Source organism: Lissotriton vulgaris, chromosome 8 (assembly GCF_964263255.1).
Source record: "Lissotriton vulgaris chromosome 8, aLisVul1.2, whole genome shotgun sequence".
NCBI lineage: Eukaryota > Metazoa > Chordata > Amphibia > Caudata > Salamandridae > Lissotriton > Lissotriton vulgaris.
In genome coordinates this window covers 735,459,834-735,476,026 of record NC_141696.1, presented here as the reverse complement: position 1 = coordinate 735,476,026, position 16,193 = coordinate 735,459,834, and the positions used below count along the sequence as shown (strand labels likewise).

Sequence of the window (16,193 nt, the reverse complement as noted above, 5' to 3'; positions counted from 1 at the left end):
CTTTCCTGATGTGTGCTCCCTTTGAGCCCCTTCATTCTTGCCCTCTCCGTCTCCTGACTTTAAAGACGGCTTTCCTGGTTGCCATCACCTCTGCCAGGAGGGTGAGTGAGCTCCAGGCTCTTTCTGTCCAACCTCCTTTCCTGTCCATTCATCCTGACAAGGTGGTTCTGAGGACTAGACCTTCTTTCCTGCCCAAGGTTGTTTCGGCCTTTCACATCGGGCAGTCCATCACCCTCCCTTCCTTCTTCCCGCCTCCGCATCCTTCAAAGGATGAAGAGCGGCTCCATCGTCTGGACCCAAAACGTGCGCTTTCATTTTACATGGATCGCACACGCCAGTTCCGGGTGGATGACCAACTGTTTGTTGGCTACGTGGGTGCGAAGAAGGGACGGGCGGTTTGTAAACGAACCATCTCTCGATGGGTCGTCCTCTGCATCAAAGCGTGCTACTCTTTGGCTCGGAAGGAGCCTCCTGTTGGGCTGAGGGCCCATTCCACTCGGGCCACGGCGGCTACTACTGCCCTGGGCCGGGGAGTCCCCTTGCAGGACATTTGCCAGGCGGCTACGTGGGCCTCGCTGCACACCTTTGCGAGGCATTACTGCCTGGACAGTCAAGTCCGGAGGGATGGCTTCTTTGGCCGTTCTGTCCTCCAGGACTTTCTGGTGTAGTTTTGTATTGGTTCGCAGACCCACCACCGGGGTTGGTATTGCTGGGGTATGTATTCTAAGGTAAGGAATCTAACACTAACGTGTTTCTTTCAGATGAACAAGTTACTTACCTTCGGTAACGATATATCTGTAAGAAACATTAGTTAGTGTTAGATTCCTTACCGAACCCACCCATCCTCCCCGTTCTGCGAACTGATACCTAGGGTTAAGGTCATCCCTTTCAGGGCCCTAGTTTGTACATGGCACCAGTGTTGGTTCTCTCATGGCTCTGCGTCTCCTGGCGCGGAAATGCTGTGTGCAAAGAACTGACGTCAGCGCGCGGAGGCGGCGTCTATGTACTCCAGCGACGTCATCACGGCGCACGACGCCGACGACGGACGCGGAGCCGCAGGGGACGCCTGCAGACGACGCCTACCGACGCGCAGGGGTACTGCTACGCAAAAGTTTCCGGATCCAGACTGACGCCTGGGGATATTCTAAGGTAAGGAATCTAACACTAACTAATGTTTCTTACAGATATATCGTTACCGAAGGTAAGTAACTTGTTCGTCTCGTGTGCGACAAGCTGGCTGCATGCTCATTGTGTGCAGTGTCTAATTCAAAAGTTCCGACCTTCTGAGGTACCCAGAGTAGTGCCTCATTCTACCTCGCGCAGCACTGCTGAACAGGTGCCTGTGTGTGTGTGTGTGTGTGTGTGTGACCGGAATTGTCTGGTGCAACCCGGATCCGAGTTCACCAGATGTTGTACCTCATTTCCAGGGAGTTATGGAATTTGAAACTCTAAGTTGTGTGCGACCAGAATTGTCTGGTGCGACTCAGATCAACACTCACCTGATTTTGTGCCTGATTCCAGGGAGGTACTAGGTTTGCGACTCTGACTCGGCAGTGTGTATGACCGGAACAGTCTGGTGCGAATCATACCAACGTGCACCAGATTTTGTGCCCCTGCCCTTCCAGGCAGGAGCGGATTCGTGCACTCGGGTGCCTGGATTGCCTAGACACTACTTTGACATGTCTGATGGAGTGCCGCCTTCTTCCGAGAGGCTACCCTGCTTAATCCTCCATTCATCAATTGTTCCCTTTTGTGCCCTCGGTGTTGCAGACCAATTGCCTTCTCCTCACCTAGCCCCCGACGACTTTGTGTTGCCAGATAGTATTGCTCGGATCTGGCCTGAATGGTGAGAGTAATTGAATGGGCTAAAGTATGCTTCAGAGAGCAATCAGAAGCGGGTCAAGAGACTGCATGGAACCCCCCGCCCCGTGTTTCACACAACAAGGGTGGTGCCAGAAGGCACAGTGTTGAATCCTTTGATTGAACAACTATTGGCCTCAGCCTGCTTGTGCTCTGCATACCGTGAGTGAACATCCAGAGTAGTGGCCAAACCCTCATTTGTCAACAGCCGCCTAATTAGTCCTTCCTTCTACCCCCACTTTCTTCCTTGAGATATTAAGTGTGGCTTTTGCCGCGATGGCCTAGTATCAGGGTACGGTTTCTATATCTCCAGCCCATGGGTGTAGGTAGTCTGGGTTAGCTGAAGGGTGGAGTAGGGCTTGGGATCATGGTGGGTGGGTGGGTGGGTGGGTGGGTGGGTGGGTGGGTGTGTGGGGGGTGTGTGTGTGTGTGTGTGTGTGTGTGTGTGTGTGTGTGTGTGTGTGTGTGTGTGTGTGTGTGTGTGTGTGTGTGTGTGTGTGTGTGTGTGTGTGTGTGTGTGTGTGTGTGTGTGTGTGTGTGTGTGTGTGTGTGTGTGTGTGTGTGTGTGTGTGTGTGTGTGTGTGTGTGTGTGTGTGTGTGTGCCCGTGCGTGTGTGTGTGTGTGCCCGTGCGTGTGTGTGTGTGTGCCCGTGCTCTCCATACGCACGTATCGGTGCTGAGTGAATGTGTGGAAATGACTGCCTGTGATTAATTACACCGCAGAGCGGTGTTGCTTTACAATTTGATAATCTTGCCAGAAGAATACTATGTTTAACATTGGATTTTACCAGTGTGGCCTTGGCTCACAGTGCTGTTTAACTTTGTTGTAATTATCTGTGTGTGCACATTTCTGATATCGTTGTGATCTTCTGTGCACCCTATAACTGTGTTATTGAATTATAATAATTGCCGAGGTGGGTCTCATTCTGACAACGTTTTGCACCATATAAGGGTGCCTAGGGTTGGAGGGAGGGATAAAATAGTTTCCCAAGTGTGCATATTACTGATTTTATTTTAACACGGTTGGGCTAGTGATATTTCCAAATGTGATTTATTCTCAGAAATACATGATGTTCATGTTGTTAGTTAATGTGTGAGTTTAATGCAAACTTTATTTACATACACCACATGTAAAAAAAAAAATTGTAGTGTATTTTGTAAAGCGCACAGCTGCCCCAACGGGGCGTCCCGGCGCTGTATAACGCTGTGGAACCCTTCCTGGCTCTCCCTGTGAGATGCCCCTCCTGGGCACCCCCAAGGTGAAGCCAGGCATCCCAGTGTTGTAGGGGGCCATTGTGGAGATTAAGCGAGCTATTGCCCAGAGTTGCAGCGTTGGACCCATGATTAGAGTAGGCGCCGAGGCGAGAATTATCGAGTCCGCGGACATTGAGCCCAAGACCCTGCCTCGTCGGGACTTGAACCCTGGTCCCAGGCCTGATCTCTGCTTCAGAGTCTGCCGCTCTAACCAGTGAGCCACACTTCTCCATATGTGAAGTCTATTTTGTGTTGCTCAGGTTATTCATTGTGTGAGAGTGCTGTGCCAGTGCTTTACAATTTGCCTCTGTGATAATCATGACTGCCAGTGCCAATGCTACCCAAGGGTGAGCGCAGGATATACAGTTAGTGTAATAACCCACCCCTAATGGGAGTGGGACGTTTTCCAGGCTAGGGCACCAGCAAACCAAAACATGCCAGTTCCAATGGTAACTGTTAGGGACTTTGCCCCATTCTCTCGTCGTACTCTATGCTGGCCCTTCTATAGTCCATCTCCACGGACCAAAATCTGCACCTCCCCTCCTTTGCATCTCCTCCTTCCATTCAAGTGCCTTTTACCATCTTGCCTGCCCATTTCCTACCATTGTTGCTTGCATTCCATACTCTTTCTATCCCTATTCTGGCTCCTACATACTCCTAAATACGTAATTTCCCTCTCTGCTGACCTTCTGTTTCTGTACCCCATCTCTCCATTTTCTTGGCACAGACATCCTGCTCCCTGCCCTCCCTCTTCTCACCTTCCCCTACCCCTCTTATATGACTTCCTCATTCTTGCTCCTTACATACTACATTTCAGCCCCTCCCCGTTCATCACGTTGTTGCCCTCCTTCTTATTCCACAGATTCTTACTACGTTACCTCCATCCCTCTCCCAACTACAGCTTGTTGGTTCAAGTTTACTGTAAGACTATTGTAGTTATTTTCTTACTATATAAAGCACAACTGTACCCCTTGGTGTCCATGCACTGTATGAAACTGTGAAACAAATACATATGCTACTTACTGCCCAGCTTATAGACTTAGCCGATCCTCAATAGATTCTGACCAATGCAGTTAAAAACTTGTGAACGCAGTACATCATAGAGTGAAGGTCTTATTCTTGTTAGAGTATTTTTTAGGCGTGTCAAACTTAACTGTGTGTGTGTGTTGGGTTTTGTTATTCACTGGGGCATTTGTAGTCTAATGGAATCTTTCCTGGGCTTATTGCACTCCTTGCTCATTAGAGCTGCTAGTGTGGAAGATGGATGGGGCATTGAAACATGATTATCCTTCTCAAATCTAGAGGCTGTTCTTGCCTTCGTATCTAAATCAGAAGACGTCTCCGTTTTGATACAGACCCTAGCATACTCTACGGTTGCATAGCTAGCCACTTAGCTGTGCGTGGCAGTCCCTGCCTTTGCTGCCCCGCGGCGGCCGCATAGCATAGCAGAGTGGTGGTGGGGGGGGGGGGGGGGTTGCTAGTGATTCCTGCTGCGCTTGCCGCTTTGCGGCGAGTGTGGGGGGAATGAACTCCCACTTTACTGCTGCACCACTGATGATCTAATCTGTAATTTGAAACATGAGTGACATTTGTAGCCACAGTAGTCCTCCAGTCAAGTATTTGGTGAAATGTTGTAACATAGTCGTCTCAGTATTGTAGACTTAAGACCAGTTTTTAAACTCCTGGGTGTTCATGTTGAACCACATTGCTAGGTTTCAGAAACTGCTTGCGAATTACATTAGGTAAAGTTCTTGAGTTTCTGAATCTAGCGAGTAGCAGCATATTGGAAAGACCTGAGCAATTCGAAAGGGTTTGTCCTATTTTTCAAACATCCACAAATCAGTAGTTCCTAGTCCAACATAGACATCACCAGGTTTTGGCTCAATACATCAGTTCTTAACGACGGAGGACTTACACATGAATGGCTGGTATAAGCAGTATGCCAAATACCTTATTCACATGTCCTGTTTTCAGATTGTGTACCCTGTGTCCTCCTGCTTTCCCTGCTCACTCTCATGCCGTACCCACACATTTGTCAGAGCTGAGTTTATTTCATTTCTTTTATGTGCTTACCTACCTGTTGTGCTGAGGGGTTAAATAGACGGGTTGGCAATTGCCCATATATGGCTGCGCGCACAAAAATTATTGTTTTTTAATTTCAAGTTCTAAATTTAAAAAGTAATTCAGCATAATTGTCATCGCATTTGCCTTCTTTCTTACAATAAAATTAATAGGGTAGTTAATGTTATTGATATATTCAGTACTTTACAAATGTTTTCTAACTGTTTTCCTAGTTAGGCCATTGTTTACACTTGCAATTTCATTATAACAAGCCACCCCTAAATTGTAAGCAGGACCTTCAACCACACATTTTCTTGGTCTGACGTAACCCCCTCAGGTCTTTAGCGCGGGAGGTAGTCCTCTAACCTCTGCTTTTGAATCGAAGAGGTACAGGGTAGTAGGTTCTTGGAGATAAAATAAAAGCTGGGCGGATGTGCTATCTGCAGTCTCCTTGGAGGTGGACTCTTTCTATGAAGGTTCTGAGCCCTATTTTCAGCTGTAAACCATCTCCACAGTCTGAGCTTTAACCCAAGAAAGCCTAATGTACATTAGGTTTAGTAAGTCTCTTACGCAGTCTCCTTGCCTTTGTGCTCAGAAAGGTCATGCAGGAATTAATATCTTCAGGAAGTTATTTGAATAGTAGCCCCGTTTACCCTGTAGGAATGTCCGTCCAAAGACAAAAATGAAAAATAACCCCAAGACCTAAGTAGGGCAAATCAGACCTAAAATGTGTGAGACTTGGAGTTTCTTTTTAAAGTACACCAGAACCTATTTATTAGCTAAATCATTTGGAAAAAAAATTGATAGAGAGAAATTGTCCAATCTTAAAACTTATTGTAAAAATCTAAATCTGTTATATTGCAGACACATTTGTAATGCATAATCAAAACGGTGTAAATATTGATATTGTTATACTTAAGCTATTGTATAAATGCTGAGAAATATGAATGTTAAATCATTTCAAGTCACTTTTAATTTCTTTCTACGTCATTAGTTGAATTTTGTAGAATTCATTTATGCATTTTTTTCTGAATGTATAGCCACCTAAGTTATCACCTAAATTATCATCAACAATGTTTGCTAGTTGCGCTTTGAATTCTTTGCAATTCTTTCACGTTAGGAAAATGCTTTATGGTGTCTGCTAGCTGCTATTTAATTAATTTTTCCTAAATTTCAAACATCTGTATTTTACTCTCTTATATGCTTTTAACTAAGGTATAGTAGATGCTTTTTTGCTTCAGTACTAATTAAAGGTGTAATATTCATTTCTTTAGAAAAGCATTTTTGTTGTTGTGCATGCCTAGTGTTTTGTATGTTGTATATTGCATTCAGAATATTTTTTTCCTTCTCACCTATCCACAATGCAATGCCGTTCCCATGATGCACCTCTGCTTGCTGTTTACCTGTATGTTAATTCGCTTGAATCCCATTGGCCCACTGCCATCATGTGCTCGCTGCCTGTTATTAAAAGACTCAGTCGACTGCCAAAGCAATGAAGCGACCTCTCGAAGCAACTGTAGACCTGGTACTTTGACCTTTCACCTTTTGCTTTGCATGTAGCTTTTCAAAGAAGCAACTAATGAAATCTCTAATTGCTTTTTTAACATCAGTTAAACATTATTTTATGTATTAATAATGTATGGAAAACTCCTGTGCCATATTTAGCCATCTCATTTTCCATATGTAATATATGCAAAATTTAATTTTATTTTCTAACATGGCCTCATTATAAAATAGCCTATCTTGAAATTAGTTACAAAATTTACCTATGTAATAGAAAACATGTTTGAAAAAATCCGGCTTAAGATGCATTTTTAATGAAGGAATTTTAATTTGAACGGTTTTAAAGATGACCGACGTAGGTGTTGAAATGCAAATGTTTCATTCACCTCCCTTAAGTATTTTAAGCTGTATTTAAAGCTGATGCCTTTTTTGTTGCTTGTATGCTTTCCTTTTCTGTAGCTAAGGCTTTACAACTTTAGGTTTTAAAACCATGCTTTTGCTATCAATAACAAAACCTCACTCATTCTACATCGCTACAGTTTGGGTTAAGGTGCATGGCAAGGCATCTTTTTTTTAATTGTTATCAATGACGTATAGCATTGACACGTGTACACAAATGTGGAATGATTTTGTCGCGTTTGTTCACTTTACGTTCTACAAGCTTTGTTGAATTTCTTGCTTGCAGGCCTTCCCTCCGGGTGTTCTCCATTCTTTACCAAAGAGACAAGCCCTTGAGAAAAGTAACGGTGCCAGTGCGATTTTTAACCCCAGTGTCTTGCACTATCAACAGGCGCTAGCCAATGCACAGTTGCAACAAAGCGCAGCCTTTTTTCCGACAGGTATGTCGCACTGCACTTTCCTAGATACTGGTGTAAGCTGACATGTTTAATGTTTTACTCTCCAAAGGGTCATTTCTGCGTTACTTTATTAATGTCTTTAGTCCACTTTTAAAGATGCAGTCTTTTTTTACCCACCTTGCATTCGGATTCAAGATTTGCATTTTGAGTGCATATGTGGAAATGTAAGCTGAAATGTGTTTTTAGACGGCAACAAAAACGTGATTTCTCTACCTATCAGGAAAAAGCAATTTGGTAACCGCTTCAGTTTGCCTCCATTTTTTGACATGCAAAAACCTATACAACCCAAATGTGGTTTGCAGAAGTTTGCGATTTGTTGTTGTCGTATGTGCATGTAGGACAATTTTGCAGTACATAATCGACGTGGTCTTTAAAGTTCTTAATTTTGGTATTCTCGATTCACCATGGGAGCGCATGGGTTTAAAATACAAAAAGCAATATGTAAGTGCTCAAACTGTGTTCCTTTATCTAAATCAACACCCAGATATTTCCAAAAATGGTGTGTAGGGCCAGTTGCCTGGCCCGTAAATGAACAGATGATTAAATCATCAAGACTCAAGATTTTTCACCCTTAAATTAATTTTATTTGAACTCACCTGTAACTGGTGGCATAAAGAGTAAGACGAATGAAAGCTGAAACTGTACACAGTTCATCCAAAATCATGAGACCATGTTATACAGCTAGCCTAATCCTCCTGACAGTCACTTTTACGGAAGCTGAAAAAATATAATCCCAGCAAAAGTAAAGTGGTTCATAATAGAACTTCAGATATACCAATCAGTCAATCAATGTTCTACTTTATTTCACATTATTTCAATCCATAAAAAGTACAAATGCAAGTTAAAATAAATCCTATCCAATAAAATCGCATAAAACCATGCATCATATAAAATGTTATTTCAATAACTCACAATTTCTTAATGACCGCTCATTAATGTCCATTAAAACATCTGCAAGAACAAGCGTCTGCCCCTAGCCACCACCCATAGGGAAACGTTAAAGGAATGTAGTTCAATCTAAACCTAATCAAGATGTACAGATACTGGAGGTTCTGTACAAATGATGGGTATGACTGTGATACCTCTTTAAGAGGGTGAAGCAGGCTGTATGCAATTATTGTAGTTTTTGCGTTAGCCTTTCCCATCTAACATTTTCAGCTTTTGCTAGGAAAGCCTTTTTTAGTATGACCTTTGAGAAATTAACACATAGCACTGGCGACTCAAATAGAGCTCGCAATCCCAGCGCAGACAAGGATTTCTCTACATATTTTAGCCAGGGGATCCTGTGGGACTAATCCAGTCTTAAGCAATCCCTCCGGGTCGCCTGGTTTAATTGTACACACTGTCTTTTCCATATGGAAAGCCATAATAACAAAGGAGCCAGTCTAGTTATATCCTCAAGGTATGATAGATCGAATTTCAAATGGGGGTAAAATTTGCACAAGAGCGGGGGAGCATCCGCATTTTCTTGCAGAAATCGTCCTCCACACATTGCTAAGGTGCCAAATCTACAGTACTCCAAATTGCTGCCCCATATGTGTTGCTAGTCATAGTTTTCAGTCAATATACGTTTAACATTTCTAGTAAGGGTTTTGACCCCAATTTTGTGGAAAGCTTTGCAAGTGCCATAATACCATTTTCCAAGAGGGCCTTTCTACTTGGGGCCATCTTTTTCGAAGATCGCTTCTTGTCAAATAATACCCCCAGATAGGAAATTGTATCAACCACTTCCAACTTTCTCTTCTCTATATGGAAGTTGAAGGATTTCTTAGGGCAGGCTCCCGCAATGAAGACAAACGGTTTAGGCACACTTACACACAGGTCAAACCTAGCCAAAAAGCTCAGATATTCCTCTATAAGCTTCTGCATCGCACTTGGAGTCCTTGCCAGGAGCACTTCATCATCCACATAGAGGAGTATAGGTAAGGGGTTGATTCTACATAGGAAACATTTTGTGGTGTTCACCCCAATATTGCCTCTAGCCCATTAGTGTACAAGGAGAACAAAAATGATGCAAGTACAAATCCCTGTCTTACCCCTCTCTCAATATTAAATGCCCTTGTGCATTCTCTTTTCCTTCCGTACTGAACACTTGCTGTTGCTCCTGTATATAGCTGCCCAATAAAGGCAATCATTTGGGGATCCACTCCTATTTCTTCCATTATTACCCATAGGGTACTGTGAGCCACACACTCAAAGGCAGCTGTTAATTCCATAAATGCCATGCATAGTTGGCCCTCTTTAGCTAATGTTTATTTAGACATAATCCTATTCGGGTTTAGGCACTGATCAATTGTACCCTTTCATTTCCGAAAACCATCCTCTGCTGGAATGCTTTTTTTCTTGTGTCCAATCCTCTAACCTGTTTAAAAGCACTCTGCTCATTATTTTTGCCATGCTATCAACTGGGATGGGTCTATAGATTTTCGGTTCTGGCCTAGTTCCCTTTTTGTAAATTGGTACAATTATTGAATGTTTCCAAGTACTCTAGGCCTTGTTTGGTTGAACATTAAAAACATAAGTCAACACAGTGCCCCATAGCACCTTAGATTTTTAAAAATAAATTTGCCGGAACCCCATCCGGACCAGGAGCCTTCTGTAAGCTGGTCTGAGCCATTGCACAATCAGTTTCTTCCATCTCAAAGGTTAGATGGGAAGATAGGTAGTCCTCTGTTCTATCATTATTATTTATGATTATAATGGGATTTTTAAATATATTTTGGAAGTATGATACACACCTATCTTCCTCTATATGTGTCTCTAAGGATGAAGCCTCCTCATCCTATAGGAGTGGTGCCTTTAACACCCTCCAAAATTCCCGGGTATCCTTTTTATGCAGTGCCATTCTCAAATCTTCCAAACACTTTGAGCTTTAGCTCCCTTAATCTCGCACCTCTTGCATCTTTGTAACTTGCTCATAATGCTCATATACGGCCCTGATCCCTTGAAACTGCACGTTAGGCAGTATGCAACTTAGTGGCAGCCTTGGTACAGTTATGATCAAACCTTGAATCTTGGATCATGTCTGTGTTCTTGAAAGGGCGTGTCAGTTGGTATTTAATCCCTCTCATAACTTCTGCAAAGGCTAATATAACTTGATCCAGTGTCAAGGCAGATCATAATCTCTGAGTACTTAATGAATATCAGGGTATGAAGGAAGTCTTACCCCTCTAACCTGGCCCATTTTAGTATATACCCATTATTTTAAGCCAGGCAGGTTTTGGTACTCTCTGATTGTGTGTAGGACTTAAACTGCCACCGCATATTACATGGAAGAAAGGCATGGTCACTAAAAACCGTAAACACCACCCTTTTGTTATAAAGTGTGGTACTTAAGAGTTCAGAGGGAATTATAAAATCAATTGCAGAGCCTGAGTCGGGGAAACCATAGGTCTTATACATATCTCCTGAGGTCGCATTGACACTATTTTCAATCCCCAGATCCCATATGCCTAAAATCATATTCCGTGCCTCCCCATAAATGGTGTGGTTAAACTGTACAATCGAATCTCCTCAGCAATCTGTGACCCCGCACACTATATTATCAATTAAATGACAAACTATTCTATTAAAACCACCCGTCCAGAAGATTCTTAATATTTTGGGATAATCTGCACTAACTTCCTCAATTGCCTTTTCCAGTTCTCTTACTACAGTGTCCATCATCCCCTCAAATTTATTGTTAAAAAAATAAATTAAAAACAGATCCCAATCTTCCTGTCCTTCGAATATTAAATAACAGAAATATACTGATTAATTGAAGAACTTTACTATTCTAATGCTGACCGTATTCACCACAAAAGTCACTAATCCCGCCTTTTGCCCTGCCTGCTCTAGCTGGAATCGCTGGGGTTTGATAAGTTCCAAGACCATCCATAGATATTGGTCCTGTCTCTCAAGTTTCTTGGAGGCAAACAACATCATATTTATTTATTTTGTTTTGCCACCCTTACAGCTCTTATGACTGACTCCTGATATCTCCATGAGGTTAACTTTATTTTCTTCGGTCCAACGTTTTCCTTCTCATGCTCACTATGTTTACTCGCATTGCCTCTAGCATTGACCGACTCATGGAGTCAATTGCATTCCTCTAAGCTGGGGGGGAAAGTATTTCTGGTATTTATCCCATTAGGCCGCCTCTCTTGCTGTATTGTCTACCTATGGGCACGTGGGGTTGTCTCTTGCACTAGCCTCAATCCTACAAACCTCATTCGGTTTGTAAAAGAATCCGAACGGTAAGACTTATTTCCGTGTTCCAATTGAAGGTGCAATAGTTAAGCATCCTGACAAGTCCCTCACCAATTCTTGTATGTTAAAATTATCACAACACAGTCCCTTTGTATAGATTACAGCGATGGACCAACCCAGGGTTTTCCCCTGGCCATAATATTGTGCCTATGTATAATGGGGCCACCCTCCCAAATTTGATCAACCAATGTAATGCTTTCCCCATGAGTTGCTCTGTAGTTTCGTATTGGGACATCCTTAATTCCTGAACATTTACCAAAATGGGCACAAATGGGCTAGCTTCCGGTGGAAAGAAAGGTTCTGCAAACTGTTTATCTCCCCTTCCCCTCTGCATTATTAGCCCTCATCACCCAGTCCCTTGAATAAACCCTTATTTTTCTGCTCCCAAGTGTGCCTTAGTTCCTTGCATTACTCGGAGTGTTGGAGGGAGTGGGAATTGAGTGGGTATTTATATGAACCTATCCCCCCTCAATCTATGGCTTTCACCCGATAACCGATCCCTATTCTGGCCCACTGGTTGTGCACATGTTTGTTGTGGGTAGATCTTCAATTTATGTATGTCCTCCTGCATGCACCTTTTGACCTTTTCATCCAGATTTTGGCCAGGTGAATTTAAGGTAGGGTTTAAAACCCCTGGTGCCTCAGTGCAAGAATTGGCGGGCCCAGACTTCTGTAGGGACTCTCTGTTCTCGATTAGTGTCACTAATCGCTGTTCATAGGCTTCCAGACGTATTATTAGAGGCTGGATCGCATTTATTATAATCTGTTCTAACTTTGTGTGTACTTCCTGGGCCTTTCCATTTGAAGGGCCCTGAGTGTAAACCTGGTCAGTTACATTAGACTCTGCTTTCCAATTCCTAGGTTTTAGGGTGTGCTGTTGTCTAGTCCCTCCTCTCTTTCTTATGACTGGTGTTTACTTTGGTAAGACAGCACTATTATTTAAACCCCCCTAAGTAATTGGAGGAGGATCTGGCAAAAATTGCCCTGTGGGGGTCAGTGATTAGGTTGCTCGGAAGACAGTTGTTAATGACCCCATTATTAAGTTCTCCAAGGGACAGTCTATGTTCTCTCAGTTCAATCTGTTTGCACAGTACATTTCAGCCCTTACCAGAAAGGAATCAATCGTGGATACTTTCCCCTCCTGCTTCAATTTGTTTGGTCTACCTTTTTCCCATAGTGGTATGTTCTTAAGTCCCAGAACCTCATCGTTTGGGGGGGGTAGGTCGGACCAGCCCAGCCTCTGATGGGCATGCATGGGCCCGCCCTTGGCGCGGGCTTTGCCAGGGCACGTCCCACGCCACGCTTAGGCGTGGGAGAGGAACTTGGCATTCAGTAGGGACTGCAGGGTGTTGCGGTCCTCTCCTGGACGTCACCCCCAATCTGGCAGAGTCCTGTAGTTGGCGGTTACAAAGACAGCGAGACCGCGCTGTGCTTAAGAGCGAGAAAGGGGCATGGCCTTCACTGGGGGCTGCTGGGTGTTGTGGTCCTCTTCTGGACATCACCCCCTAGCTGGCAAAAGCTGTCAGAGTCCTGTTGTAGGCAGATATACATTATATTAAAAAAAGGTGTGATAACATTCAACACGTGTGTCTGGAAGCTTCTCCGAAGGTTGTTTATTTTAGTTTTATTGCATAAGAACTATTTGGCCACACGGTCTTGTGTGGCATGACTTAAACGTTTCTAAAAAATAAAAAAAAATGAACACAAATGGCATTGCTCCTGTGTACTTTGATTATTTGTCATGCCTTCTCAGCATTATCCGGATTCCTATCTTCATGCCTGTTTCTTCCTTCCTCCTGGCAATACTATGTCTATTTGATGCACTTTCAGGTAACCTTTTGAGGTCTGAGCCTTTCCCATGCTTCTGCTCATTCTTGTATTGAGTGGGTAAACATTTGTCCCAAAGTTGTCAGGCCATGGGTATTTAACTCTGCACACATTTTCTGAAACACTGCAATTGTTTTTTCTAGCTGTTAACCAGAAACGTGTCCTGTCTAGTTACCAAGCAATTGAAGATTTAATTTGCTGGTTTTCAGCAGAAAATGAATGAGGCAAGCAGTGGCTTAACTGTATGAATCAAGCCTCTTCATAAATCCCTCTGAAAACAAAGCTGTATTTTTAATTGGTGAATGTTGCTGGGTTCAGGCGCTCCCATCTAGGTCTCATATTTGAGTTTTGACTGTGTTGTGTACTTCTACACATGACAGGGCGTCCTGTCCACAAAGAACTTGCTTGATCAGAGTTGAATAAGGTTGAAAGTTTGCCTTGTGATGGGTGTTCAAGTTGTAGAGGGCTGTGCCAATAGAAAGCAGCATGTCTGCATCAGTTTATTATTGAACTTGCGAGTGTTACCCTTTACTTGTAGGTAACCTGTATAAGAATGATCTCCATTTTACCTGCGGTAATCACCCTGGGGATAAGAATGCACCAGGACATTCTTCAGTGCAAATGACTGTTTCACAGCTCTCCAGGTAACCATGCGAGGGCGTCAGTGGGTCGAGTGGTCACATGAAATTACTTCAGAAATCTTCTCTGTTAGGCGGGTACCTGAATCTCCCATGCACCAGTGGGATGCCTAGGTTCTGCTTGTTGAGTCTCCTTGAGCTTGTGAGAGCTTTCCACATAAATAACGCTCCTTTCTCTTGCTGGTCTAAATTGTCACCTTTTCGGCCATATTGTTTAGACCATGCTCCTACTGTGCATTGTCTTACTATCACATGGGAAAGAAACAAGTGCAATCTGTGCCAATTCCACCGAAGTAAGTTCATCATTGTGCAGTAGTGCACAGGTCAGTCTTTTCACTTCCCAACGTAATGTTTCCAACTAATGTGCCTGTGGTTACAAATGGTCCTTCATTAACTCTACACGCATAATATGCCCTCCTCACCAGATAGTATGGCATTCCTATTCACAGACCCTGCACATAAGCAGGTTAGAGTGGTGATTTTCTGGTAGCGGTTGTTACATGACTTTGAGCATTTAAAAAAGGTCCTCTATCGACAGTATAGGAGATAAGACTAATACAGTGAGGCAAAGTGAGTAACCCACAATACTACTTAACTTATGCACCTGGTGCCCAAAGACTTGTCTTACCTCTTTGACTGAAGACTCAGTTTAAGAAGAAAGAAATCTTTGTTTCCCTTGAGACAAATGAAATTCAAAATGAACTGTTGCTGATTGCTAGTCACTGAGGGATGATCTGCCAGTATGGTTTTCTGATGAACAAAGAAATTGGACATCCGTCTGGGGATATTCTAATTCATGCATACTTATTGATGAGAGCATTCTTGTGTCCTTCTTGACATTCAGCAGCTTAGGGGTTTGGGGTAAGATTCATGTTAATATTGCTCATTCCCAAAATGTGGTCCTGATTTTCTCATATCCTCCAGCTGATTAATCCTCAAAAATTAATTATTTTATTTTTTTGGACAAAACACTTAAGTCTGTATAGGGTGAGTTTTGAATCTCAACGTATGCTAGTGTAATAACATTGGCACACTGCTCTGATGTCCTCCAGCCTCACTTTTAAATGGAAGGCCTCCTTTTCAGTTTCTGATGATAAATTTGACTTTCAACCTCCGTCTCAGTATTTCCAATCCCTTGCTTATTGACGAGACCTTTTCCACTAGGTTTGCGAGTAGTGCCTGATATCGAAGTTGCTCTTCATGCCCTTATTATTTTCCTGGAAACTTTGCTTACCCCATAAGATGACAGATACATTGACACACTTTTGGAACGGCCATATTGCTATTCATTCTTTGGTTGGCTATTTGTTCTTCGCTTAAAAGAAAAAACAAAAGATTTTGCTTTAATGTTTTCGGGCAAAGTAAACTGCATCTACTTGTATTTGCACTTTTGTGTTTCACCTTCTTGAAGCAAAGTATTTTGTACATACCTTCTTTTGAGGTCTTCAATAGTTAACCCCTTCGATGCTAGTGACAAGGTAAACTCGTCATGGGCTTTACCTGCCCTGTGCTTATGACGAGTTGACCTTGTCACAAACAATGGTAAATGTGGGAATCCAGCACCGGGGCGGAAAACCCTTAGCACCCAAGGTGTTAAAATCATATCACATTGGTTTGCGTTGATTCCTTTTAGGCTTGCTTAATGTTTCTTGATCACAGTAGACAACACATCAGACTTTTATGTAAGTAAAAGTATATGTTAACTTCCCCTTACTGTAGCGGCACTGGGCCAATTTTCTTTTGATCTTAACCCCTTCCATGCGGCCGCGATTCCCCTGGTGTGCTGTAAACAACACGAACAGGGGCGGGCCGTGACGAACCCCAGCCGTCATCAGCACACGAGCAACGTAGTGCATGACGGCTGGGGTTTGTCATCAGCATGGAAGGGTTAAATTTACTCTGCACTACACCTCAGAGTCATTTACTTGGCCCTCCGATGGATCTTG

The 16,193-nt window shown here is 43.2% G+C and overlaps 1 protein-coding gene across 30 annotated transcripts in view; it reads left to right on the top strand.

Moving 5' to 3' along the window:
- The window catches only part of MBNL2 (muscleblind like splicing regulator 2), a 658,937-nt gene that overhangs the window by 550,487 nt on the left and 92,257 nt on the right, over nucleotides 1–16,193 (top strand). For 16 of the 30 annotated variants that reach the window (XM_086934635.1, XM_086934638.1, XM_086934636.1 and 13 more), the window contains one exon: nucleotides 7,363–7,516. In XM_086934635.1, the coding sequence (XP_086790761.1) occupies nucleotides 7,363–7,516 (154 nt within the window). Of the gene's footprint in view, nucleotides 1–6,645; nucleotides 6,700–7,362; nucleotides 7,517–16,193 lie in introns of all 30 variants that reach the window. The other 14 variants (XM_086934619.1, XM_086934624.1, XM_086934634.1 and 11 more) reach the window with 1 other exon arrangement.